The sequence below is a fragment of the Mytilus californianus genome, unplaced genomic scaffold, assembly GCF_021869535.1.
Source record: "Mytilus californianus isolate M0D057914Y unplaced genomic scaffold, xbMytCali1.0.p SCAF_35, whole genome shotgun sequence".
In the NCBI taxonomy this organism is placed as follows: domain Eukaryota; kingdom Metazoa; phylum Mollusca; class Bivalvia; order Mytilida; family Mytilidae; genus Mytilus; species Mytilus californianus.
This window is the reverse complement of record NW_026262685.1, coordinates 2,395,695-2,422,051: the sequence shown is the minus strand read 5'-3', so window position 1 is coordinate 2,422,051 and position 26,357 is coordinate 2,395,695. Positions and strand designations below refer to the sequence as shown.

At 32.5% G+C, this 26,357-nt stretch overlaps 1 protein-coding gene across 1 annotated transcript; it reads left to right on the top strand.

Annotated features, from left to right (window-relative positions):
- The first annotated feature begins 7,281 nt into the window (after window positions 1-7,281).
- On the top strand, window positions 7,282-25,912 carry LOC127736659 (uncharacterized). The gene is made up of 8 exons (XM_052247217.1): window positions 7,282-7,409; window positions 15,525-15,631; window positions 19,424-19,474; window positions 20,188-20,266; window positions 21,497-21,576; window positions 22,743-22,809; window positions 24,832-24,931; window positions 25,552-25,912. Exons 2-8 carry the CDS (start codon window positions 15,533-15,535, stop codon window positions 25,910-25,912), a joined length of 837 nt encoding a protein of 278 aa, XP_052103177.1. The 5' UTR covers window positions 7,282-7,409; window positions 15,525-15,532.
- The last annotated feature ends 445 nt before the right edge of the window (window positions 25,913-26,357 follow it).

Sequence of the window (26,357 nt, the reverse complement as noted above, 5' to 3'; positions counted from 1 at the left end):
AATTCCTAATTACGGTTAAAGTTTGCAATTGTCAGTTTTTCTTACACATAATTGTTTAAAACAATTACTTCGTTATAATTTATATATTTAGAATTTGGCGACAAATATATTATTATTGAACCGTCGAATATTAGATAATGAAAGCATTCTTTCAAGCACTTTAATTTGGTATTAGTTTCATTTTTAAATTTTAAATTGTTTCTACTTTTACATTAAAAATTATTGATCGTTCGAATTTTGAATAATAAAATTTTTGTTGTTGTTTTTAGGCTGAGAAATAGGCTTAGGGCTGATTTCCCCCCGATTTAATTTCAGACAAAGGTCAATTAAAAAACGTCTTCCAATCTTTACTAAAATTAACGTCAGCATCATGTATGTACTTTTAGGTTATAACCACGTTATATAGCGTATTTTTAACATGTAACCTAACTTTTAAAGCCAATGCATAGATGGCTCAAAAATGCAATTTTGGTAAATTTTAGTAACGTTTTGATACTTACCACAAAGATTAATTGGAAGGACAGTCTTAACCAATCCAGGACTAAACTATAATGGAAGTAATGCTATGTTTCTATGTTTCATATATAAATTCATTTGTGTTGGTTAAGGATGTCCTTCGTTGCAAAATCTTTCACAAACAAATGTGTAATATTGCATCAAAAGCGTCTTCAACATCAATGTATAGCTTTGAATAAAATTTAGATTTTATAGATATGTCAATAACTATTAAGATGTTGTTTGTGATTTAGGTTATTATATCCTAGTTGTTCTTTTCAAATTTATGTTTTGCCCTTTACTTTTAACCGATTTTTCCATTATCAGCTTCGAAATTCACAGATGATACATACATTTTTGAGACGTGCATCAGAATAAACCACTGTACCTTATAATTTATATGAAGTGTCAACAATTTAGAATTAAACCATTCCCAGTGGCATTAAAGTTAAACGTCAAGTTGCAATAATTGGAACAATGCAAACTGATTACGTGAAACAAAACTGTTGGTAATGATTTTATTCTTTTTTCAACATATGGCAACCCTGAGGTTTTGTAAAATTAAAATTTTATGATCGATATTATCGTCTTCTATGTCAAGTTTAAATAAACAATATCAAAATTAGGACATGTGGTATCATTGCCAACGAGACAAATATCCAATGGAGTTCAAATGATATGGGTATAAGCAACTTTAGGTCAACGGTCACCGTAACAATGAGAAAAACCCATACCGTATATTCGGCTTTAACTGACATGAAAAATAATTCAAACGAGAATACCAAAGACCTTATTTATAACTAAACAATCTACAAAAAACAAATAATAAAGACATGAACCAAGGACAAACACTAAACTATACAGGCCCTGACTTGGACAAGCACATAAAGAATGTGGCTGGGTTAAACTAGTTTGTGAGCGCTTATTACTCCCCATAACCTGGGACAGTGGTGCAACAGCACAAAATAAATGGATTGATATATTTAAAAAAAAACACCAACAAAAACAACTCATGAACCCATTAACGCCGCATGCTTGACCTATCAATTTAATGCACATGTTTGATTCTAAAACATGTTGATTATCTTAATTGACAAATATTTACATCGATCATTTGTTTATTACATGTAGAGAAACAATATGAGATTACCTTCACTATGTTAAGAACAATTACCGTAGGAACCAAGAATAGAGATTTGTCGTTTTTTCCGGCATTATATTTAAAAATATTTTAATAACAAAATCGTGAATTTTACAGAGAATATCTACGCAAGGTTGAAACAGCATTTAAAAATGAAAACAAAAAAATAAAAACGTTATAACTGTCGTTTCTCCGAAGCGCTTTTCTTGAATTACCTTCATCAGGAACGCTCAAACCTAAACATTTGAAGCAAGGGATGCGTCAATATGCTGCAACAGTATGAGGTATACCAAAAAAAAAGAGAACTTTTTCATCCACGACCAATTTTGCCTAGCAAGTTGGAAACTGTGTTTCGTATTAAATTTACAATAAGTAAAACAACCCAGAAATATCCGATGATACGCCTCTTTTTGTTTTGTATTGTTTTTTTGTCCTCGCCTGATATGAAAGTCAGAGAAGCGCGATGTAGGCATTGATTTTCGATGATCGGGTTGTTGTCTCTTTGACATATTCCCCATTTCCATTCCCAATTTTAACAGATATAAATCCGATGATTTTGTTTTAGCTGAATTATTTTGCGCTTAATTTATTGCAGTTATTGTAGCAACATATAAATTGCCCTTGTTAGTCAGTCAAATTTCACCTGACCTTGACCTGAAGTTTGTGGTGCAGTGACTATATTTCGGTTTTGTTGTTGGGTTATCTCCTCTGTAATTAAATGTGGTTTATAGGATTTTGCAACTGTAATAAGTGACCACTGGCCTTAACTTCAATGTTACTAATTAGAGATAATATGTTCCTTAGTAACGTTTAAAATTTAACAGCAAAAGTAGGTATCAAGATTATTATTTGAATAATAATTAATATTTAAGTTACATCACATTAGCATGTATGGCAATTCTCTTTATTTTCATTAAACTAGAACACGCCCGCGACATCGCGGATCCGTGACCTACATTACGCCTTATTTGTTGTCTGGATTTTAATTCATTTGCACTAATAGATGTAAATTGTATTTATTTACGTTTTTTTGCATTTCTGTATATTTTTAGGACAATAATATTTGATGAAGGAATGCATATACCCTTTTTGTTTTTAGTATTTGAGTTCTTAATGTTTTATTTTTTAAATAAGTAGTATTAAAAATTAAGAAAGGTCTTTTAATACCCGTGTGAAAAAAGTGCTCCGACAACGGAGGAATTTACTAAGAAGACATATACTATTGGTATCGGTATCGGATTCGACCCAGAACTTGTTAATTATTGGTAATATTAATTATGTGGAAAACAAAAGACCCTGGAATGGTGTAATTTTTAATTTTTTTAATTAACACCATTGTCCTATATTAGTTATATATAAAGTTGAATTCTTTGTTTCCTCGTATTTAGATCATGACGGCTAACAAATTGGACTTTAGTATTATAGATTTCGCGGGCAGTACGTCGACTGAGCATGCGTGAAAACGTATAACACACGGGTCGATAACGGTCTCCGAATTTGATATTTTCAAAAATTGGCGTTTTCTGTGGAAAAAAGATTGTTTCAAAGACAAATTTAGGAAGTACAAAACACTACATTTATACGTCATATCACAAATATTTCCGACTTTGTATGGTTTCAGAGGAGTTGTGGCTCAATGAAATCGGTCTCTTCCTTTAGTAGTATAGAAGTTAGGGCGATAAAATTTAATATACAGTTTGGTAGTGTATATATAGCATCTAAAACAATAGTCATTTTACCGTTTACCTTATATTTATATATGAGTTAGATATAAATCTAACAAATGCTATGTTTTGTGGTTTGGTCATTCCGTTGTATCTGTGTATATAAGGACATCAGTTGATGATCATTCCGTTGTATCTGTGTATTTTAGGACATCAGTTCTTAACTCAAAATGAGATATGATATGATTGCCAATGCGACTATCCTCCAGAAACCAAATGCAAAGATTTAAGCAACTATATAGGTCAAAGTTCGGCTTTCAACAATGAACAAAACTCATACCGTATCGGAAGCTATAATGTGCTTATTGCACGTACTAGGCACTACATACATGTATATGCCTGTCTTACAGCTGTCACCATCATTTTAGTGGTATTCCTTGGTTTTGTGATTATTTATTTTAACTTGGATTGAAATCCTAATGTAGGGCAAAGGGATTGCTAACAGGTGTAAAAACATGTTTTACTTGTCTGACCCTAATTTATGCTTTACTGATATTAACATATTCACAACTTATACTTGCTTTAAATTATTGTATAACATGAGTATTTAGTCTTGACCTTAATTCTTGGCACCAGAGATTAAATGACGTAAAATTTAACAACTGTAGGTAACTGTACAGCCTTCAACAATGAACAAAATGTATACCGCATATCAAGAGAGTTCCTGACAAAATGTTTAATAGTTTAAACAAGAAAACCAACGGCCTGATTTATGTACAAAACAACAAACGAAAAACGAATATGATATACAGCAACAAACAAAGCGCGATATAGAGATATACTTTGTTTTAGATTCATTAGTTTAAGAACCTGGGGTCAGTTCCACAAACCTGTCTTAAGACTAAGACATGTCTAAGGTTGGCCTTACTAAATATTTTTAGTCCTAAGAGGGTTTCACAAAGTGGTCCTTACTTAGGACATCTCTTTAAGTTGATCATAAAGTTAGGACAACACGGGAGGTGTCTTGTGATGGTCTTAGGATAGTCACAAGTTAAGACATCGTTATGCTGTCCTAACATTAGTGTAAACAAATATGACTGCTGTAGTTTTAATGCACCTCAGACGACGACAACAAAATATACGCAAAAATAGAATATTCAGAGACCCTGACAATGATTTATCAACAATAAACATTTGATGTATTTATAGCAAGAATGCACGATTTCTTCCTTTAACCTCGATATTATAACCGATATAGTGACAAATTGAATTCAACTCACTTGTACAAAAAAAAAATTGTCATCATTTTATTCTTTTTTTCTCCATTTTGTATTCGAATTTTCATATGTATATTGTTGTATTATTGATAGATTATTTATATAAATTACACTTATTTTTTATATTAATTTTGCAAAGTATCTTATTTTGGAATATTAATTCATACGTTTAATAATTTATGGTACATATACTTCATTTACATGAATTTTTCCAAAAATCTATGTTAATATTTAGAATTTAAAGAACTTGCGACAGGTTAAGGATATCTTTACTAAGATCATCCTAAGACAGCTTCGAGGCCAGGTCTGAAATATGTCCTTAGATAGTCACAAGAGGATCATAAGACATGTCCTAAGATATATCTTATGACAGGTCTTATGATAAGTTCGTAAAACCAGCCCCTGATGCACTTAATTTAGTGCAGTGGTAGTATATAAATTGAGCTTGTTAGTCAGGAACATTTCACCCGACCGTGATCTCAATGTTGTTGTCCAGTGACTACACTATATATAAGGAGGTGTGGTCAGTGAGACAACTATCCACCAAAGTTAAAATGAAGTGGAGGTAGTTTGGTTATTTTCTGATATCCAGCAACAAGCGACAACCCCTGAACAGGCTCCTAACGACAGGCAAATACAGAATTTGGCAGAGTTTATAAAAAAGATGTGGTATGATTGCCAATAAGACAACTCTTCACAAGAGACCAAATGACACAGAAATTAACAACTATAGGTCACCGTACGGCCTTCAAAAATGAGCAAACCCCATAACGCATAGTCAGCTATAAAAGGTCCCGAAATGACAATTGTAAAACAATTCAAATGAGAAAACTAACGGCCTAATTTATGTACAAAAAAATGAACGAAAAACAAATATGTAACACATGTACAGCAACAAACGATAACCACTGAATTACAGGCTCCTGACTTGGGACATGCACATACATACAGAATGTGGCGGGGTTAAACATGTAAGCGGGATCCCAATCCTCCCCCCAACCTGGGACAGTGGTGTAACAGTATAACATAAGAACGAACTATAAAATTCAGTTGAAAAAGGCTTAACTCATCAGATGGATACAAATAGAAATACATCAGTCTAACAAAAAACAGAGTGGACGTGGCCGGGAACTTGTACATCCCAACAACAAAAAGACACTAAGTACAGATCTGAGAGTAATCGCAGTTACTGACAGCTAGTTCAAAGCCAATAACAACTAATAAAAAAAATCATGCATCTAACACTTTGTCTGTTTTATATGAAAAAAAACCTTTTATCTTCTAAAAAGAGGTTTCTCGTGTAGTTTTCTTGTGCCATCGAAGGCTTTATTTACCACACCTTACACATGACAACAACAGATTTAGTGTACCAGACACATTTGACATAATAAATCGCTTGCAAATGTCGTTATTTACCCTATCGTGGCAATACACTTGGCAATTGCAGGGTCATACATGTAATGTCTGTACAAGTCATTCTTTTAAAATTAACATAATACCAGTGTGAAGAGCTAATTAAGCTAAAAGAAGACCAACGGTTAAGCCAAATACGGTCAAAGGTATATATTCCTTGATTAAAAATGAACCAAAGTTTTAGTGCAGGAAATTTCTATAAAACAATATCTGTATTTTCATTTTCATTGTTAATTACGATGCTAAGGGTTGGTTTCATTATCCCCTTATGTAATAGGTATCAATGGTTTTTTTTTACAGCCGAGTATAGATTCTTGTCATAATTATAAATTGAAAGTTTACAAAACTTTGAATTTTCTTTATGGTAATGATTTTTTACCCCAGGAATAGATTACCTTAGCTCTATTTGGCAAAACCTTTCGAACGTCACTACTGAATCTTTTGTGGACGTCTGCATTGTCGTACAAAATGTTTATCCTGGTATCTTAACGAGATTGCTAACCTCGTGAAATTTTTACTTGACAAACTTTCCTTTCATGCTGTTTCTTCCCATGTGGTGTCCTTTTAAAATTAGAAAACAACACATAAAAGTTGGCAGCCTACTAAGTAGTTTGGCTGATATCCAGAAAGGTGTGCCACATGGTTATTTTCCTGTTCATGTTTTGTTTAAACGTTTTTATATACGATATTTTTTGTTTTATTCAGCAGCGCTCATGGTATAACTAAGCATAATACTACACATTTTGGTCTGTCGTCCTAATTTTGACAAGCTAATATCTACATTAGAAGATGAACTCAAACAATTAAAGATGAATCCAAACAATTGATTGGCTGATTAAAAAATAATTGTGTTTTTTTGTCCCTTTCTTGATATAATTTGGCTAAAGAAATTTAATGTTGAAAACAAGTTCAAAATATAAACAAAAGTATGGAGATATATCATTACTGGCTCCTATTTGTTACAAAACATTTTGGATCGTAGGTTGCGGCCAAGGTTTTGTAAAGCTTGTAGGTCTTTAAAATACACAAAAATCATCGTATTTTGCAAATATATTCAAAATTTACTTACTTTGGAGCCTATAGTGTACTCTTATGAAGAATTTTGTTTTATCTAATATTAAAGCTTTTGGAATAGATCTATTTAAGAAACCAAATTATCGAAGACCTTGTCCTTGTATATGCTTAAACTATAACCGCGCGTCCAAACAATAGATAATCGAAAGTTTAGAATTACAATAAGTATTGTGATCTTTTTCTAAAACTAATTAGTTCTTTTTAACTTCGATTTTCTGAAATTCATGTTGTTCGGTAGTCTTTTATTATTAATAATAAAGTGACATACTTAACAGTAAAAGACATTAGTTGAGGTAAAGGTACCCATTATTTGATTTTTACTTTGAAGAGTTGCTTCTACAAAGGGTAAGACTTTAAGTAAATTATATTTATTAAGAAATAATGTTTCTTTTTTTTATATAAATTACTATTTAGTTAAAGTACTAATTTTCATCCAAATAATACATCAAAGTATAATATCCTCATTTGAAATGTAACGGTTTCTTTTTTTGTCAAATCTTAATAAATTCCAGAAAATAGTAAGATAATTTAGGCGCATTACATTTGCGCGCATTTGTGGATTAAAAAAACCGTTGGCGCACAGCTTTTTATTAAAATTTTCGCGCCTTTATTTTACAGGAAAATATTTTGATAACTCATAGTAAAGTCGAAATATATTAATTTTATACATATTTCTCATTTTGAATAAAACATTTTTCATATCGAATTCTGAAAAAAAAAACGATCATGAGACAGGTAGGTAAACATGTAACTTAACTGCGAATATTACAGAGTGATTAGTATTCCTTTCAAACTTGTGCGCAAATGTAATCAAAACCTGCGCGCAAACGTAATGATTTTAACGCGCTAATGTAATGCACCGGACAATTTTGTGATTATATATTTTAAAATAATCTTCCAAAATAAAATGCGCCTAAATTGTCTTAATATTCTCTGAAATAAATTAAGATTTGACAGAAGAAAAAATCTTTTTAACGACAGACATTTGAAAAAATTCGTAAGGGTTCCGCGGAACCCAGTGTCTCGCCTACTTTTGCTGTTAATCACAGGCTGAACAAAAATGAGGAAAAAAATTAATAAAAATATTCCTCTCTATACTATCTTTTGATTGTAAGTAGCTTCTGTCCAAGTTTGGTAAGAATCCAGGATAGTTTATGAATCTAATAAATGTTTTAAAAACTTGCATCTATTATTAAACTGCAGACTGTTATGTAATGTTAACTGGAAGAAAAACTAAATTTCCTTTAAGATACTAGCTTTTAATCATAAACAAGCTTCTGTCCAAGTTTGGTACAAATCCAGGATAGTTTAAGAAAGTTGTTAAAATTTTAAAAACTTTAACCACAGAGTGAATGTAATGTTAACTGGCAAAAAAACTAAGTCCATTTATAAGTAAAATACGGAAAAAATGGAATTTTTTTTTTATAAAATTTACTTCTGGATACTATCTCATGATCATAAACAAGCTTCTTTCCAAGTTTGGTACAAATCCAGGATAGTTTAAAAAAGTTATTAAAATTTCAAAAACTTTAACCACAGAGTGAATATTTGTGGACGCCGCCGCCGACAACGACGACGACGACGACGACGACGCCGACGCCGACGCCGACGGAATGTAGGATCGCTATGTCTCGCTTTTTCGACAAAAGTCGAAGGCTCGACAAAAATCCAATAAAAAAAAGTCCTACTAGTATCTACAAAAATATATATCCGACGCCTTCAGAGGGAAGCATTAACATTTTTTTTTAAACATCAATTTTTATATGACAGTGTGGAATTAAAAAAAATTAAATATATAGCATGTAATTCATTACAATTTGAAAAAAAAGTTTTAGAACTCGGAAGATATTTCATTGATAACTATACAAGGATAAATTGAGCAATTAGAGATGAAAACCCACAGGGCGAGTTAAACGGACGAATGCCGATAGGAGACGATCTATAAAACATCTTTTAACAGACATTCTAAATAAATTTTGAAACTCTTTATTTCGAGTATTTATATTGTGTATCCAAAAATATTAAATTATGGACACTAAACATGATATAAAACCAAGAAATTTCTGTACAGAGTGCATTGAAAGGCATCATATATATACACATCTATAATACTAAAATAACGAGGTCAAATTTGTTAGCCGGCATGACTTAAAAACGATGAATCAAAGAATTTAACTTTATACATAACTAATAAACAAGTTCCGAGTCGAATCCGATACCGTTACCAATATTAACTGTTACCTGCTACATAATCTGTACATTCCGCCTCTGTCAGGCGCACCACCAAACGGTGTATTTGGGATTTGCTTATAAATATATATCGACCCCTAACATCACTGAAGAGACATTAATTGTCGAAATCCGGATATGGTGTAAAAAATTTAGCACCTCATGTTGTGGTTTACCATCTTTGCTGCAAGTTTATTGTTTTCTACTTGGTATTAAATTAATATAGAGATCCATTTTGTTACACCTTGTGATCAATTTATTTGGCAATCGTCAATGGCAGTCAGCAGGGTTTAAGAACATCAGTTGTTCGACCTGCTAGTCAAATGCGTTTTGTTAAAATATATTTTTTCACTCTTTTGGTCTTTTGGAAAATGTTGTTTGTGCTGTATTTAGACCCTTCTACAACGAAATTTGTTACATGCACACATATAAAAATTGCAGTTTTTATCCAACGCAATCATAGGTTTGAACGTTGTTTTCAATTTAGACTTGTTAATATTTATTTCGTTTGGGCTTGTATTATATTTTCCCTCCGGTTTATATAATCCGTTCATCCTATTTTGACTATTTAAAATTCAAGAGTCTATCGTATATTGAGGTAAATTAAATGGCCTTCCAAATACTTTTCGATCCCTAACATCACTGAAGAGACATTAATTGTCGAAATCCGGATATGGTTTAAAAAATTTAGCACCTCATGTTGTGGTTTACCATCTTCTCTGCAAGTTTATTTTTTTCTGCTTGGTATTAAATTAATATAGAGATACATTTTGTTACACCTTGTGATCAATTTATTTGGCAATCGTCAATGGCAGTCAGCAGGGTTTAAGAACATCAGTTGTTCGACCTGCTAGTCAAATGCGTTTTGTTAAAATATATTTTTTCACTCTTTTGGTCTTTTGGAAAATGTTGTTTGTGCTGTATTCAGACCCTTCTACCAAGAAATTTGTTTTGCATGCACACGTATAAAAATTGCGATTTTTATCCAACGCAATCATATGTTTGAACGTTGTTTTCAATTTAGACTTGTATATATATCACTGAAGAGACAATATGCATACTAAAATTCCAGGCTGAAAATAAGGTGTAGGCACTTCAATTCAGTAGCGGGTGTGTTCTAGCGTATATATATCATTAAAGGATTCATTAAATGAGGTATGACAGTGAACTGAAAATCTGCAAGTTCCGAAGCAATTTCGCATAAGTGTTACGATACCTTTATTATGTATATCTTGAAGATGTGAGATTTTCCGTCTTTTAATTCGATTTTAATTTGTAAATATAACCTTTTGGTTGGTCTGAATAATAACGTTTTCAAACGCCCCGAAAAAAACCCAGCATAGATCGATGCGTTTGTACAGTTTGTTTTGAAAATTGAAATTTTCCACTTATCTTTTAGTTACAACAAATAATCGTTTGTCACTCTGAAAGTAAATCTTTATTCACCAAAAGCCTTCCAATTCTACAGTGACCAAAACTATCAAATTTCAAAATTTCATCTCCTTGTCAATTTCAAAGTCATTTCTACGGACATAGAGCATAGCAACTTCAAAAGTCTATCATCAAATACAGTCCGACGTTTTCAGATGCCTTTAAACAAAAAGATTTCTAACAAAAGACTGATCACCGGTCACCGACAGAGAAAAAAAGCAGTTTTAATATAATAAACTCTTTAGGCTATAAATATTTGTAAGCAAGCTTTACTGTTTTCTGACGATTCCAACATCGATACTGTCTCTTTTTCCTGGGACCGTCAATTGTAGCTAGTTTTTACCCATCTTACAAGAAAATTTTATCAAACATGCTAAATCGGATAAATCTTTTAACTTAAACAATGTCAGTTAACTCTGGAAATTTGAATCTTTAAGGCATCCTTCAGGAGTGTTAAATGCAAGAATGGAAATTTCATCATTGATTCATGAGTATGCATTTCAGTTCTTAAAATTAGACGAAAAACATGAATGAGACAAATCTAACAGACTGATTGATAATCTATAGAGTTGAGGCGATGACTTTCTATTAATATAAACATTCTGGTCAATGCAATTAAATATTTGGGATCCCCGAGGTTTTCAAGGAAGTTTTGTGTCGCCGGCCAACTAATTTTTTTTAACAGAACTCGCAGTGCATGCCCTTGGTTTCAATACTTATACCAATAAAAACAATATTCAAAGATTTGATTACAGTGTTGAATAGGTTATCAACCTTTTATAATACCTTTTTTTTAAAAGGATGGATAAGTTTACCCTGATCGTATCTAAATTTCCGGGCTCGATTTACAACATCACTGTTAAATTTAGGATGTGCTATTCCGTTTGAAATAAGTTTCTACGGGTACAGCCAAACTTGGTTTGTTTCCTTTCCACTACAAAGACATCTTAGTAAACGACCTTATCGTCGTAAGATAGTAATATGACAGAATAGTATAGACGTTGCGCACGATATTGGTGCCTCTTTGCAAAAATGCGGTAGATAGCGGGTTATTCTAATTCACGCTCTTTTCCTACACGATAAATATCCATGTTCTACATATCATTCGAAAGGAAACAAACCAAGGAAATCAATAACTTAGGTGATTTTGTGGTTTGTATATTATTTAATGTAAACATATGATCATTTAGATGCCAGTAACGTCATTTAAAGGGTGTCCTGCTTTTACAATTTTGTTTTGTGCGCGTCTTTGAAATCAGAGTGTGGATTAATTAGTAGGTTAAATGGGATAACATTTTGCAACAGTATTGTATACCATTGACGAAAAATGGCGTCAAAGACGTTTTTAACTGTGAGTGAAAGAAAATTGTCAGTGGCGTTGAGATCTGCAAGAGAAAAAATGTCCCATTCAGCTGCTCAGCTCCTATAAAAACTTTCTGCCTTCACTATTATAAGATATAACAGATGTAAGTTGCTTTCAATAGTATCAGAAAATTTATACATGTCCTAAAGAAGCTATCTGAAGTCATTAATATATACTTTCAAAACATCGTCAGTTTTCCCGTGTCCAATGAAACGTCCCGGTGGACAAAATGACGCATAGAATAATTCGAAGGCTGTTTATTAAACGAAATTTCACTTGATCTCCAATTTTTAACACCTTTTAACTGATATAAAGGGGAAATACATTTAATTTCCTCTAAAATGATATGATATGTATTTTTGTTTGAGCTGCAGGTAGAAAATAAGAAACGATCTTAGATGTCCAATGGCATGTCCCCATTGGTGTAATTTGACGTTCACGTCATGATAACGCTAAACTTTACATGGTTTTTCTTGCATAATTGGCATAAGATTAGTTTCATGAAATGGTATCATCTATATTAAATAAAGTTTTTATTAAATATGCATCAAAGTAAATCTTCATTGTATCAATAAATTAGATTATTTAAGATTAACTCGGATACTTGATAAAGATCAGGCTCCGGTGCCTTAAAAGTGAGACAAGTTTACATATGATCACAGTCTCACTTTTCGAAAAGAAACATACAGTGAAAATGTGATCAGAAGTAAGCTCCTCTTATCTATTTTGCCTCTGCGCCACATTATAAAAGATTCAAAATCAAGATATACACTATGGCCTTAATTCCCAGCATTGCTATTAAAAGAATCAAAACTAGATGTATATATATGAATCCAATTTGTTCTGCCAATATGCAGAGCCGGTATTATATTCTAAGCTTCATCAAATAGAACAAATATATAAATATCTGATGTTTACTGTGAGTAGAAAAATCTCCAGTCATCTACCTCGCAACATGTGTATGAAAAAGATGGTTATTATACTTCTAAAAGTAATGTGTGGCAGAATCGAGTTTGTTGTCTCTGATCTCCAACATAATTGCCTGCTACATAGGCATGCGATGCGACGAGTATTAAAATTTCGATAGAAATTTATCTTTCAAATTAATTTGAGAGAGAAAGAGAGAGAGTAAAAAAAACAAAACAAATATGCGCTCAGTGTTAGGGTAATAGTTGTCCAAGAAAAATGATGGATTGCACGCAAACACGTAGCAGGCTTCAGCGTATTATTTTAATGACGCTCCCAAGTATATTTGAACCTAGTTTGAGCTCCCTTTCGAAAAAAAAATCACTATGCACTCTTTCGAAATATCTTTCTTTCCATATTTTAAAAAGCGTATATTTTTCGGAGAGGTCAATATTCTTTGCATGAATAACCAATTTATAGAAAAAGTTGGAGAGAATATCTAATACTAATAAATATACTTCATTAATCACGCTGTATGTACGATAAATTGACATCATATTTTCCTTTTTTTATCAGTAAATCAACCACAAAATGTCTGCTGTGTGGATCGGTTATTCTCTCCGAGCACTTCGGCTTTCTCCAACAATAAAACAGACCGCTACGAAATAACAAAGAGTGCTGAATGTGGTGAAAAAGCACCAAAAAGTCAATCAATCAAACTGCTGTGTATAAATGTTCAATTTAATACACCTGTCAAAGACAGGACGTATTATGTTACACCAATGTCCGTCTGTCCGTCAACACTTCGTACGATAACTCAAATTCGTTTTAACCAGTTCTCATCAAACTTTAACACAAGATTAGAATTGACGAAATAAAGCTCCATTTCGATATTTTTTTTTTATTTTTGGCTTTGTCATTGCAAAGTTACGAAACTTTGACTTTTAGATTTATTGTTTGGATTGATGAAAGGAAGTTCCCCTGAGATTTTTTTATTTTTTATTTTCCAGTTTGTTGTTCCAGAGTTACGGAATTTCAACTGTTACATTTAAGTCAATTTTTTCACAAATCTTACACTAACTTTAGTATTCCTGGATTGATTTCCTACAAACTTTACATTAGTGTGGAGATTAATGAAAGGAAGCTTAATTTTCCGTTTGTCGCTCCAGAGTTAGCTAATATATAATTAATTGTCAGATTTTGTTCATTATTTTGTACCATATCTTGAGTTTGCTTGGATGATTTAGGGCAAACTTTATAGAATTGTTGTAATTGGTAAACATGAACGTCACAAAACATGGCTGAAATAATATTTAGTTATATGTCGAAATTGGAAAAAAGCAGTTACTAAAAAGTCAAATGTCCTTATAGTATAGAACATTTGTTCATGTTATATCTCAACCCTTAATGATATGATTATCTTTATCATAAGGCAGCTGTGGCGTTCCATACAAATATGTAATTTTGTTTATTTCATAAGTAAAAAAAAAATCATGCTTCAAACTGGCTAGATTGGAATTATCTGTGTAATGAATAAATTTAGATCAAACGTTTCCTGAAAATGTTAACCAAATTTTGAAAAAGAAGATGTTTCAAGTTCGATTGTCATTTCAAAAGTGAGGCATTTGCCTCCATTACGCTACTGTCCTGTTTTATAAGTATTAGATGTAAGCTTTTCATATCTGAGGGGCGTCATCTCAAAGATATGAGACGATTACATCAGATTTACATAGAAGTAATATATAAATATTTTTTTCTTTTCTCTTGTTCTAAAAAGAGCAATTAGTTTTGATAAAACAGGAAAAGTGTCATTATCTCAAACTTTCTAGATGTAGTACGAACACTTTCATGCAGAAGATGTTTTTTAGTTATAGATTTGGAATTAAATCTTAATTGTGTCCTTTTCTGGTTTTTAAAATTAAAATTGCTAAAATCTGATTTTTTGCTGATAAATGATGACACTTGTATGTAAACACTAAATACTGATTTCAAACATGGAGAAAAAACAAAACTAACAAAACTTTATCCAAGACTACTTAATTTCACTATCTAATTATTTTATTTTAGTTTCCTCACAAGGACTTTTCATTCAACTAACCTCCCCTTATCTCCTCATCAACTAGAAATGCTTTTCATTATGAAAGAGAGATGCTCTAAATTATTCGTCATTTAGGACTATTCTATCATATAACCGAATTTGATAGTCCTACCCTAGAGCAAATAGGACAATTGTACCCTAGAACTGATAATGAAAGTTCTACTAAGAAACTGACGCTGACAGTTATTCCTAAAAAAAAAACCCTGAACCTGGTAGTTATTCCTAAAAACTCACCCCGGAAGTTATTCCTTTTAAAACTGACCATAGCAGTTATTCATAAAGTGTCTGGATCCCGAAAGTCCTACATGTGAATTTATTATTTTTTTTTTTTTGGGGGGGGGGGGGGGGGGTGTGGCAACGTAGTTATCATTTTACGAATGACTATATAAATTGTGTATAAACAGATTCAGTATAAAGAAACATCTTTTTACAGACACAAATATGAAGGAAGGGTATCTAAAGAAAAGGATGTCTCTTCTCAATGGTTATAAAGACCAGTGGTTTCAGTTGTCAGAGGATGGATTTCTTAAGTATTTTAATGTACGTATACTTTTAATATTAACCTTTTGAGTACCTTTGTCAACTCGTTTTTTATACACTAGATACGATCTAACGGACTTCAATGAAGTACATGATGACGAGGCTACCACTGTTTCAAGTTATAAACATCAAAAATTCAGAATATTTAACTTAAAGACTATTTATAATTATTAAAGTTGGTTTAATATTATGTTTTCTTTAAATGTGTATCAATAGAGCATACATACATGTCAGTAGCTGCTAGTAGTCTGTTGTTATTTATGTATTATTGTTATTTAGTTTATTTTCTTTTGTTTCCTATTCTGACATCGGACTCGGACTTCTCTTAAACTGAGTTTTACTGTGCGTACTGTTGTACGTTTGTTTTTTCTACATTGGCTAGAGGTATAGGGGGAGGGTTGAGATCTCATAAAACATGTTTAACCCCGCCGCATGTTTGCGCCTGTCCTAAGTCAGGAGCCTCTGGCCTTTGTTAGTCTTGTATCATTTTTAATTTTAGTTTCTTGTATATAATTTGGAGTTTAGTATGCCGTCCATTATCACTGAACTAGTATGCATATTTGTTTAGGGACCAGCTGAAGGACGCTTCCGGGTGCGGGAGTTTCTCGCTGCATTAAAGACCCACTGGTGGCCTTTGGCTGTTGTCTGCTCTATGGTCGGGTTGTTGTCTCTTTGACACATTCCCCATTTCCATTCTCAATTTTATTTTATGTAATTCTCACTAAAATACAATTTGTCACCTCCGGAAATCAAACCCGATTATTAATTCTGTGTTTGAATTCAGTGCTCTAACCAACCAAGCTAAAGAACTCCCCTTGCTCAACTGATTACGGCTGGCTTACGGCTTTAGTATCTAATTCTCAGAGGAAACAATACCTTTACAATTCCCCCACCTCAAAACTAATCATACCACTATGACGCTTTACATAAACTCTGGCTTGATATCACCCTTGACCATTGTTAGTATCTTAGTTGGGCATGCTTTTCCGAACACGGGAACTCTGTGTTAGAAGTGGACGATCTAACCAATTGAAAGTATTACGGCTGGTTGCACGAGTATTGATTACTTTAGTGAAGCAATCCCGTCAAAAAAATTATCTACAGTCTTCGCACAGGACAGTTTATCATCGGGTGATGATAATGATTAGAGCAAACATCTGCTGCCTGTTCAAATACAATTATACTTCGTAAAGATAGGTTACATATGATATTACAGATGCTTTGAGTTACCTGTCAACTGTATTTGCGACATTTGTTTCCCCTAAATGCCGATCGTAACAACACAGTAAGACCAAATTCTGTGCAATGCTCAAAATATTAGAAGCAACCTAAAAATTAAGCAGTGATTGGCCTACAATTATAACTAGTACTGCAATCGATAAGTCTATATAGCCAAATGAAAGACAATTCTTTACCAGATAGTTAGATTTCAAAATAAATAATTCTATAAAAAGATGGATGCAAAACGCACACTTTAACGATAAATGTATATTTTTTACAAAGTTTTCATATGATTGAGAAGTTTATGATATTTTTTTGCCTGCCACAAACTTGCAAACTTACCATTATTATACTAGTAATTCAGGATACAAAAGCAAAATCTGAGTACGGTTATAAGAGTTTAATTGTTGATTTTTCTTATTGCATATTTTCTTATTGCTATTTAGTTCTTATATGTCCTGTTGCGTGTTCACGTGTACTGAAAACGACTTTAATTAGAAATTGTGTTGTCGTAGTATTTCCTGCAATGCATGCATCATTGACCCATTGGTGGCCTTCAGCTGTTGTCTGTTCTATGGTCGGGTTGTTGTCTCTTTGACACATTCCCCATTTCCATTCTCAATTTTATCATCCGGCATTTGTCTTTAGACCCTGACTAGAAAATGTAACGACAGCGGATCTGACAATTTTCGACTACAATTACCCCATTGGACCAAAAAAAATCCTATGGGATTTAACCAAAATCCCATGGGATAATGGTCAATCCCATGGGATTTGCCGTATCCCATGGGATATTGAAAATCCCATGTTTTTCTAAATCAAATTACAAAATATATATAATAATAACAGCAGAAAAGCAATGAATTTATTGAATGCCATGTAATTCCGCACATTTTGGTTATATACACGACACTGTAGCTCTAAGGAGAGGCGGCGGCGGATTTGCAAATAAGTGTTTTGCAAATTAAAAGTGTCCAGTGTTTATAGTAAATTCTCCGAATTGCCGAGTGGCGATTCCTTTTAAACCTGTGTTAGAGGTGTCATACCTTGTAGGTTAAGGTAATTCTCACTTAACTAATTGTATTTTCAGTATATATATATATATATGAAGGACTCTAAAGTGCGATGGTAATGCTAAAGTCCGATGGTCTACGCTAAAGTGCGATGGTGTCAGACGCTAAAGTGTGATGGTTGTTTGTTTTTTAAGTGCGATCAGATAACACGCTAAAATGCGATGGTATGACACGATAAAGTCCTATGGTGTAACGGGAATGTGGTTCAGGCAATGGTTTTTGTTTGTTGCTGAGTTCCTAGTACTTTTTCGTGAATTGTTTTATTTATACATCAACCTGTAGTCTTTCTGGTTGTTTTGAGGCCCTTTGGTCTTAATAGAATACTATTCGGTGTAGGCCAAATTGAATGTTCCGCGTTAAAGGTCATACTATAACTTAAAAGTTGCATACATTAATGACATTAGGTCTTCGATAGAGAGTTGTCTGATTGGCAATCATATAGATACTACACATCTGTCCGTTAGGTTGCTGTCTAGTTGACGTACATTCATTATTTAACAGAAATAACAGACCATATTGTAATTTTTTAATAGAAATATTCAATTAGAAAGTCAAAAAGAAGACTTTTTTGACACCCCAGATGTTTTGATTAAAATTTCTCTCTACAATTTTACAAATTAAGTTAACCTCTTCCAGCTACGACAAAAAAAAGTTTCAGATTGTGATCATTTGTTTCTCTATTCTTTCTTTTCTTGTGTAATAAAAACCCTTAATCTGGACAAACATTCTCGTCATAGTGCTGTTTAATGTTGCTAACGTCGATACTTTTTACGGAAAAACGCACTTTAGCGTGTTGAATTGGGGCAATATGCGTAATTAATTTTACATAGGCGGTAATGGTAACGTTTTCCTCTGTAGCACAGTCCATATCGTAAACTTGGATATGCATCGATGGCTCATTTCGAAGCTGAGACATTTTCACATATGTGGTTAAATTTTCAGGGTACGAAGTGCGATTCATTTTTCCGTAAATAAGCACACCCCGAAAATCCTTTCGTGATGCGGCTCCTGGTGGTAAAAAAATCCCTTTTTTCACACAATAAGTTCTTTGAAAATTTAATACTTTGCATACATTTAACAACTGCATAGTTTTTACACATTTATTCTATGGTCATCTACTTTTCAAATTAACACAAAAGGTTAAGCTCAGTCACTTGTTAAAAATGCTCAGTCACTTGTTAAAAATGCTCAGTCACTTGTTAAAAATAGAAACATGTCCAATATCACTACACAGAGATTTTTTGCTTACGCACAACTTTTGTGTTCCTCAATTTAGGCGCATTAGGGATATTGACACAAATGAATCGCACAGACCATCGCATTTTAGCGTATCAAACCATGGCACTTTAGCGTAGGCCATCGCACTTTAGCGTGACCATCGCGTTTTAGCGTCCCAATCGCACTTTAGAGTCCTACATATATATATATATATATATATATATATATATATGTCACAATAATATATATATATTTTATAATGATTTTATTATGTGAACAGGAGAAACCCCTGCGGGGAAACCTGAAACAAAGAGGAAAACTGTTTTTATTGGTATGTATTTCAGCTCAGAATGGCATCTTGGTTATCCGTTATTAAGACCATATGGTTAACCATTATAATTATTAACCATTCTGAAACTACGAATACTCATATTACTATTAACAATGCTAACCAATGTACAAAGTCACTCACAATTAAAAATTACTATTAATCTGTAAGTATTTTGAAAACTGATAACATTTGCTAGTAGTCTTTAGCTGGTTGTAATGAAAAAAAACATTTTTAAGGAACCTGCACAATTAGAAGTCATTGATTTCTGAAAATTATTCCCCAGGTTTGTTGACATAGCGTATTTTAAAGTATAAAGGTGGTCAATAATTATAAATAATCTTTTATAAGATGTTGAACCAGGAAAGATTAAGGAAGTAAACTTTGAAAACTCATTAACTTTTTGAATATTCTGGAACCAAGCCAAATGTTGAATTATTTGATATAGAAACAAAATGAGATATATGAAATTACACCAACAATCTCTTTCAAACAGCTACAGCCTGATAAAAATGGCATTAAAATTTAGATGCATATCTTTGTTAGAGGGCAAACAAGTTATTTGAATCTTGCATCTAAAAATAAAAAGTGAAAGATTTTTTTCGATTTCGATATCCCATTTAAAGAATGGTAAACAAAAACTAAGCTATAAATTTCATGTACTTTTTTGTATGATTTCTATCAATAATTCATGAAGACATAAAATGGTTTCTTAGCTTTCAGTTACAAGTTTGAAAAAGGACCTCGTATCCTTCAATATTACATCAGCAGATGATGAAGTCTACCGTCTACGAGGTACGTTAAAGGTCATTACGGTATAGAGCTGGACAAATCAGAAAACTAATATAACTCCGGATTATTCTTAAACTTTTCTTCATGTAACTAGTATACTTAAAGAATTCACCACACATAAATTGGTAACCTGCTTTGAAGTTTGATATAATTACAGTCATTTCAGTATAAAAAATGGTCGAACAAAATATGGTATAATCTGTATGTAAAAGTCTGCAAGGATTATGTTTGTTGATCCTCTTTTAATGCGGAGAAGTCGTGTTCTGTTTTTATTTCTAAATAGTGACATTTTAAAGATATGTGTACTCTTTGTAAAAGTTGTTTAGAAAAGATGTAAAATGTACATAAGTTGAGATCTCACAAAACATGTTTAACCCCGCCGCATTTTTGCGCCTGTCCCAAGTCAGGAGCCTCTGGCCTTTGTAAGTCTTGTATGCTTTTAAATTTAGTTCATTTATATGTTTTTGAGTTTAGTGTGACGTCCATTTTCACTGAACTAGCACACAATTTTATTTAGGGGCCAGCTGAGGACCACCACCGGGTGCGGGATTTTCTCGCTGCATTGAAGACCCATTGGTGGCCTTCGGCTGTTGTCTGCTCTTTGGTCGGGTTGTTGTCTCTTTGACATATTCCCCATTTCCATTCTCAATTTTATGTTCTATGTAATTCCATGTTTTCTTTAATCAGTTCCTACAGCAGATATATATGAATTAAATTACATGTAATCTGTTTATGCAATTACCATTCTGTATGGTTACGTTATTTCATTATTCTTTTGCTATCAAAACATTAGAGAAAACAGTTTCTCCCCGAAAAAAAAAGAAATATTTGTTTTGGAAAATATCAAAGCAGATAAATTAAAAAGGGCATATCCCTTTGTATTTACCCCGTTATCGTTAATGTATGTACGATATATTAATTAAATACAAGAACATACATTAAAATACACTGGCTTTTAACCAATCAAAATCAAGCTCACTGCTGACTTATATAATAAAGGTGTAAAATCATAATAAATTATATCCATGCAGCTTCGTTTTATTTTCAGATCATTCATCTGTTATTTTCAGAAATTTGTGAGCTTGTATTTTATGTTACCTTCTTTACATCTGCAATCAACTTATATAATAATTTCATAATCTTTTGCTGCATTTTGATTGTATTTTTAAAATGTTCCTTTCATGAATGGCTTGGCTAACTAAAATAATCTAATGTACATGTTTCCGAATGCAGCTGATACTTTCGAGAAGAGGAATGAATGGGTGCAAGCCATCAATAATATTAGAACAGACATGTACAACAAAATGTTCAGGGTACTGTATGAAACTTTTCTTTATATTCATATTGATAGCAATGAAATATTATGATTTTTCAGTCAAATTAAAGCCGATAGTTTCGTATGTGAAAGTTAATTTGTACTTTCAATCATATGATGTCATACACTGGGTGTCGTCATGATGTTGTAAATGACGTTGCATGAAAACAAAATTAGAACATCATTTCCAAAAACAACATTGTTTTGTGTTCTTTTTACATAATTTGCTTGATAACGGAAATAGGTAGTGCCAATTCACTTGGACAATCAATATATACCTTAATGTCAACGAGGAAAACCCTGAATAATCACACCATGCACAGGTCTATATGAAAATTACATACGTGTCCTTACAAAAACGTTGTATTAATGGGTCTGCCAAGTGCTCTACAAAACTTCTTTTCAGACTATAGACCTAAATCTTATTAGCAATCAAAGCCGACTTCAGAGTAATAGTGAAACTACCTATTTAAGGGACACTTTATATGTACGCCAACAAGACAACATATCAACGACACAAAGTACATAATGACCTGTTTGATTGTTTTGTTCAGTTGTTTTCACTTTCCGTATATTCATATGCACGCTAGTCTTCTTTATTGTCTTTTATCAATTTTAATAAAGTACTTTATTATTTTTATTCTGAGCCTGTTAATGCTGTGGTTTGCTTGATCTTAGGTCTTCATTGGTCAAAATACAATTATGACGAGAAACGGTTACAGATTGCATAACGATATCTCGTACGATACGATGCTTTTCCACTCTCGACAATTAAACTCTAAATATCTTAAACGTTCCAAAAGCCTCCCGTTTGAAATTTTTGAAAAAATTCACTGTATGCCTCGAAAGAGAAATATCGTATCGCACTCGATTCAGTGGTGGTATTTATCCGTAAATATTGACGGAGAGTTTCACTCCGGTTTGCCTCAGACTTTTCACTCCACGGTAGTGTTTTTTGGTATTCAATATAAGCCATGCATATAACACAGAAAGAGCCCCCTTCCCCAAGAGTGATTATATTAGATAGAAAGGTCTTTTTCATTTTGCAATAAAAGTAAATTTAAGAATGCATTTTTGTTTACTATTAATCTGCTACAAATGGAACGCTGTTGCTCAATGTTTAATTTATAAAAATTACGGTTCAATCGTTTTCATTTTTAACAGGGAGTGTATGACACAAAAGGAAGACAGCAAATAGTTTCAACTTCTGACGATGAAAATGACAACGAAGGTATCAAATACGAATTCAGATTCAGTTTCTTTTTCATTTGTTTTTTGCCAAACAGAGTGAAATAAATCCATTTAGACTACTATAGGCCTACAAGATGGCTTGACTCATCAGATCAACACGAGGCACAACACAAAACCAATTAACATGGCGACAAAAGAGAAAAAAGACACACAGAACAATTACTGGGGGGGATAGTTCAAAGCCAATAATCTCTCCGCCTAAAGTATGTTCAGTACTGTATATGAATAAAACAAATACATATCAATATGGCAGAAATCTTCAAACTGGTGAAACACGATAAAATGTAGACCTTCTCTACACCATTATTTTTGTTAATACCTGTACTTAACATGATATATCTGTTGAAATAACCAAATATCAATAAAGATGAATAAGTAAAAGATTCGGAGTTTTAATTCACTATATTCTATCGATTTCAAGACGATATCAAAAACACCAACGTGTTACAAAGCACACAAATGATGCGTTTTCCATGAACTGTAACAAAGGAATATATGCTTTGGCTAATACCAGGAAAAAGTGAACAAGATCTATCCTTACCTGATAGTGTAATATGAACGAAATTAATTTGAAATAGGAGAATGCATTACATATTCACTATACACCAACCTATCAAAATCCAGGATAACTAAAAAGTTATAATTATCTGTACTAAGCAAAGTTAATGTATTTACAGATTCTAATACATTAATAACATTTAGCTTTGATTCAAACTGTTAATAAACTAATCGATAAAAAATAGACTCAATGTTTTCTAAATAAAGACCATGATGAGCAATTCTTATATTTTTGTCCTTAATTTTTTTTTATATAAACTACAAACTTGTTCTGAAGTCTTATTCTCTTTTCTGTATATGTCTCTTGGTTATTGTATTGTTTGGTTGTTGGCTGTGTGAAGTTTACCGACATTAGATTTTATTCAAACAGAAACATTTTTATTCTTTTAATTTTTGGAATGTAATCACATCTTCACAGAAATAAATGTATATTTCTGATTAAGTAAAATGTCTGTTCTATTTATGATATCTGCATTTTGAGACCCTTGATTTTTTCATATTTTCTTTTTATGCTGCCTCATTACTATTATAAATCTACTTTTATATTCACTCTTTGCATTGGACGACATTTCAAGAACAATTCGCATTTTTAAAATTTGTTCATCCGCAAATAACCGAGACTATCAGTGGCGTAGCTTCCATTTAGGCAATGAAGCAACTGTGTGATCAAGAAGAGCGACAAACAATGTTCGTGTATATTTTTACTAACTTAAAATAAACAGAGAAGATAGCAACGGGGCAACTCTGACATGTTTTTTTTTCCATATAATTTAAACTTCATATGTCATCCAGTAATTATCTACCCATGCTTCTTGGCAAAATCCTAAACATATAAATTAAGTAACAAGGCGCAGTTTACCTTAAACCTTCATATCACAGAGCTGTGCAAACATTTTACGAGGTGATTATAAATTCAATCCGTTATTATTTTTTTTTATACCTGTCTTGATTTACAAACCGTGCATTGTTCAAACGTATTGGAATAACGCGCATTGAAAAATGCCATTATCTAATAATAAAAAGTCCACAAATCTTAATTTTTCATCGACAAGAACTGTGTAGAGAGAGAGTTAGGAACCCTTGCAACAACTCTTTGATGGATTCCTAGGTGGCCTGTTTCAAGGCAAAATTTATGTCCTTATCCACCAACCTTCATTTTCCAGTAGCAGTCCAAATTTTACAGACCTTCATCCCGGACGGCATCTATTACACATATTCTATTTCTGTTAAATTGTTTTCGTGCTGAACATGAATGAAATATTTGCCACTGGACGTTAAGAAATTAACAATAAATCATCTATATGAATAATAGTCAAGATATGCCACTGACTATATGGATACAAAAACGGTCTACTTCTATTTGAAAAACCATACCAGATGAACAATTATGCAGCAAATTATTTTCATGTTAATAAAATCAATAATGCTTATTTCTATGATGCAGGAAACAAAGAAATAGTTAAACCAATGCATGAAACAGTTTGTGACGAAGATATGGCAAAACCGGAAAAGAATATTGCATCACTATTTAAGGCACCACAAAAGTAAGATGTGTCGATGATTCTAATATTTCCTTTTCAAATAACCTTGTTTTCAAATTATGAAAAGGTGTTTTGTACGTTTGATTGTCTATGTTATACATCATCAATAGCTATATTGTGTCTGTTTACCACACATGTTGATATACGTTCTCTCTGGTTGTATTATTTCGTCATGTTTGTTATGATATTTTAAAAAAAGAAATCCGTGAAGATAAAAAAAAAAATAAAAAATAAGGTCATGTGTCATGATGGCATTGAGTCAACTATCCAAAAATGACAATAATCAAAGAACAAAACAACTACAAGCCGACGTAAGGTCTTCAACAATGAAAATAAACTATATCATATAGCTGAAAAAGCTTGAAACACAGCAAAAGACAAAATGATCTATGCTAAAAAATAATTGATGAAAAAAACATTGAGACAGACAACAACAAACGGTAACCACTGTAATGCAGGCTATTGGCGTGGGACTAACACATAATAAAGATAATAAAGCGTGGTCAAACATGTGTGTGAGTGCACCTGGGACAACGATGTAACAGTACAACAAAAGAACAGAACAATCTTTAAAAATCAGTTTAAAAGGCCTAGACTAATCAGATTGGTACTTTTATATTTAGGCCTTTTGTTGCCGTAGCAGCGATTGATTTTGGAACTACATATTCCGGCTGTGCCTTTTCTACAGTACAAGATTTCAAAACAGACAAATTGAGAATAGTAACAATTCCACTGGATGATAAAAATGTATTTTCATACAAAACCCCTACAGTATTACTATTGAATCCTGAAGGACACTTTCATTCATTTGGGGCTACGGCGGAAGATCATTATGTAACGTTAGCCGAAAATGACGAGGCTAATAGTTGGTACTACTTCGATCGCTTCAAAATGCAACTGTATAGTGCAAAGGTATTTTTAGATTTAACTAACATTCAATTCCACTTAAAATATCTATTGAGCAAAGCTTTAAAGATTCTGTGAATTGCCATAACTGTAGATGAAAAATAAATCTAAATAGCGACCGTAAATTTGATGCAATTCCAAAGCGCTTTTCTTGATGTACCTTCATCAGGAACGCTTAAATCTTACTTTGAAAGGCAAGGATGAATATTTGAATACTCAAGGAGCTACGATGTATATGACCGAAATACGAAATGATCGCAAATATTCCTACTTAAACAAACTTACATAATATCTTGACCTTTTTACTGTGTAGTTATAAAATGACATCCAATTTTGTCACAACAAAAGATGTGTAGATTGAAAAAATATAATAAAAGAACCGAAGTGAAAATTGTATCTGTGTACTTTCTTTTTCTTTTTCATTAAAGTGGGAAATTGCGTAAATGTCTTTGTAATTCGATATACACACCTTCTTTTTTTGTATTTTTGTGCCCTGATTATGTTTCTGCAAATGCTATTATTA

Excerpts from the sequence above, each read along its gene's own strand:
- LOC127736659 (XM_052247217.1), top strand. The coding sequence starts at position 15,533 with ATGAAGGAAGGGTATCTAAAGAAAAGGATGTCTCTTCTCAATGGTTAT. Across the intron at positions 15,632-19,423 it reads GATTTCTTAAGTATTTTAAT|GAGAAACCCCTGCGGGGAAA; the intron begins GTACGTATACTT and ends TTATGTGAACAG. Across the intron at positions 24,932-25,551 it reads CTATTTAAGGCACCACAAAA|GCCTTTTGTTGCCGTAGCAG; the intron begins GTAAGATGTGTC and ends TTTTATATTTAG.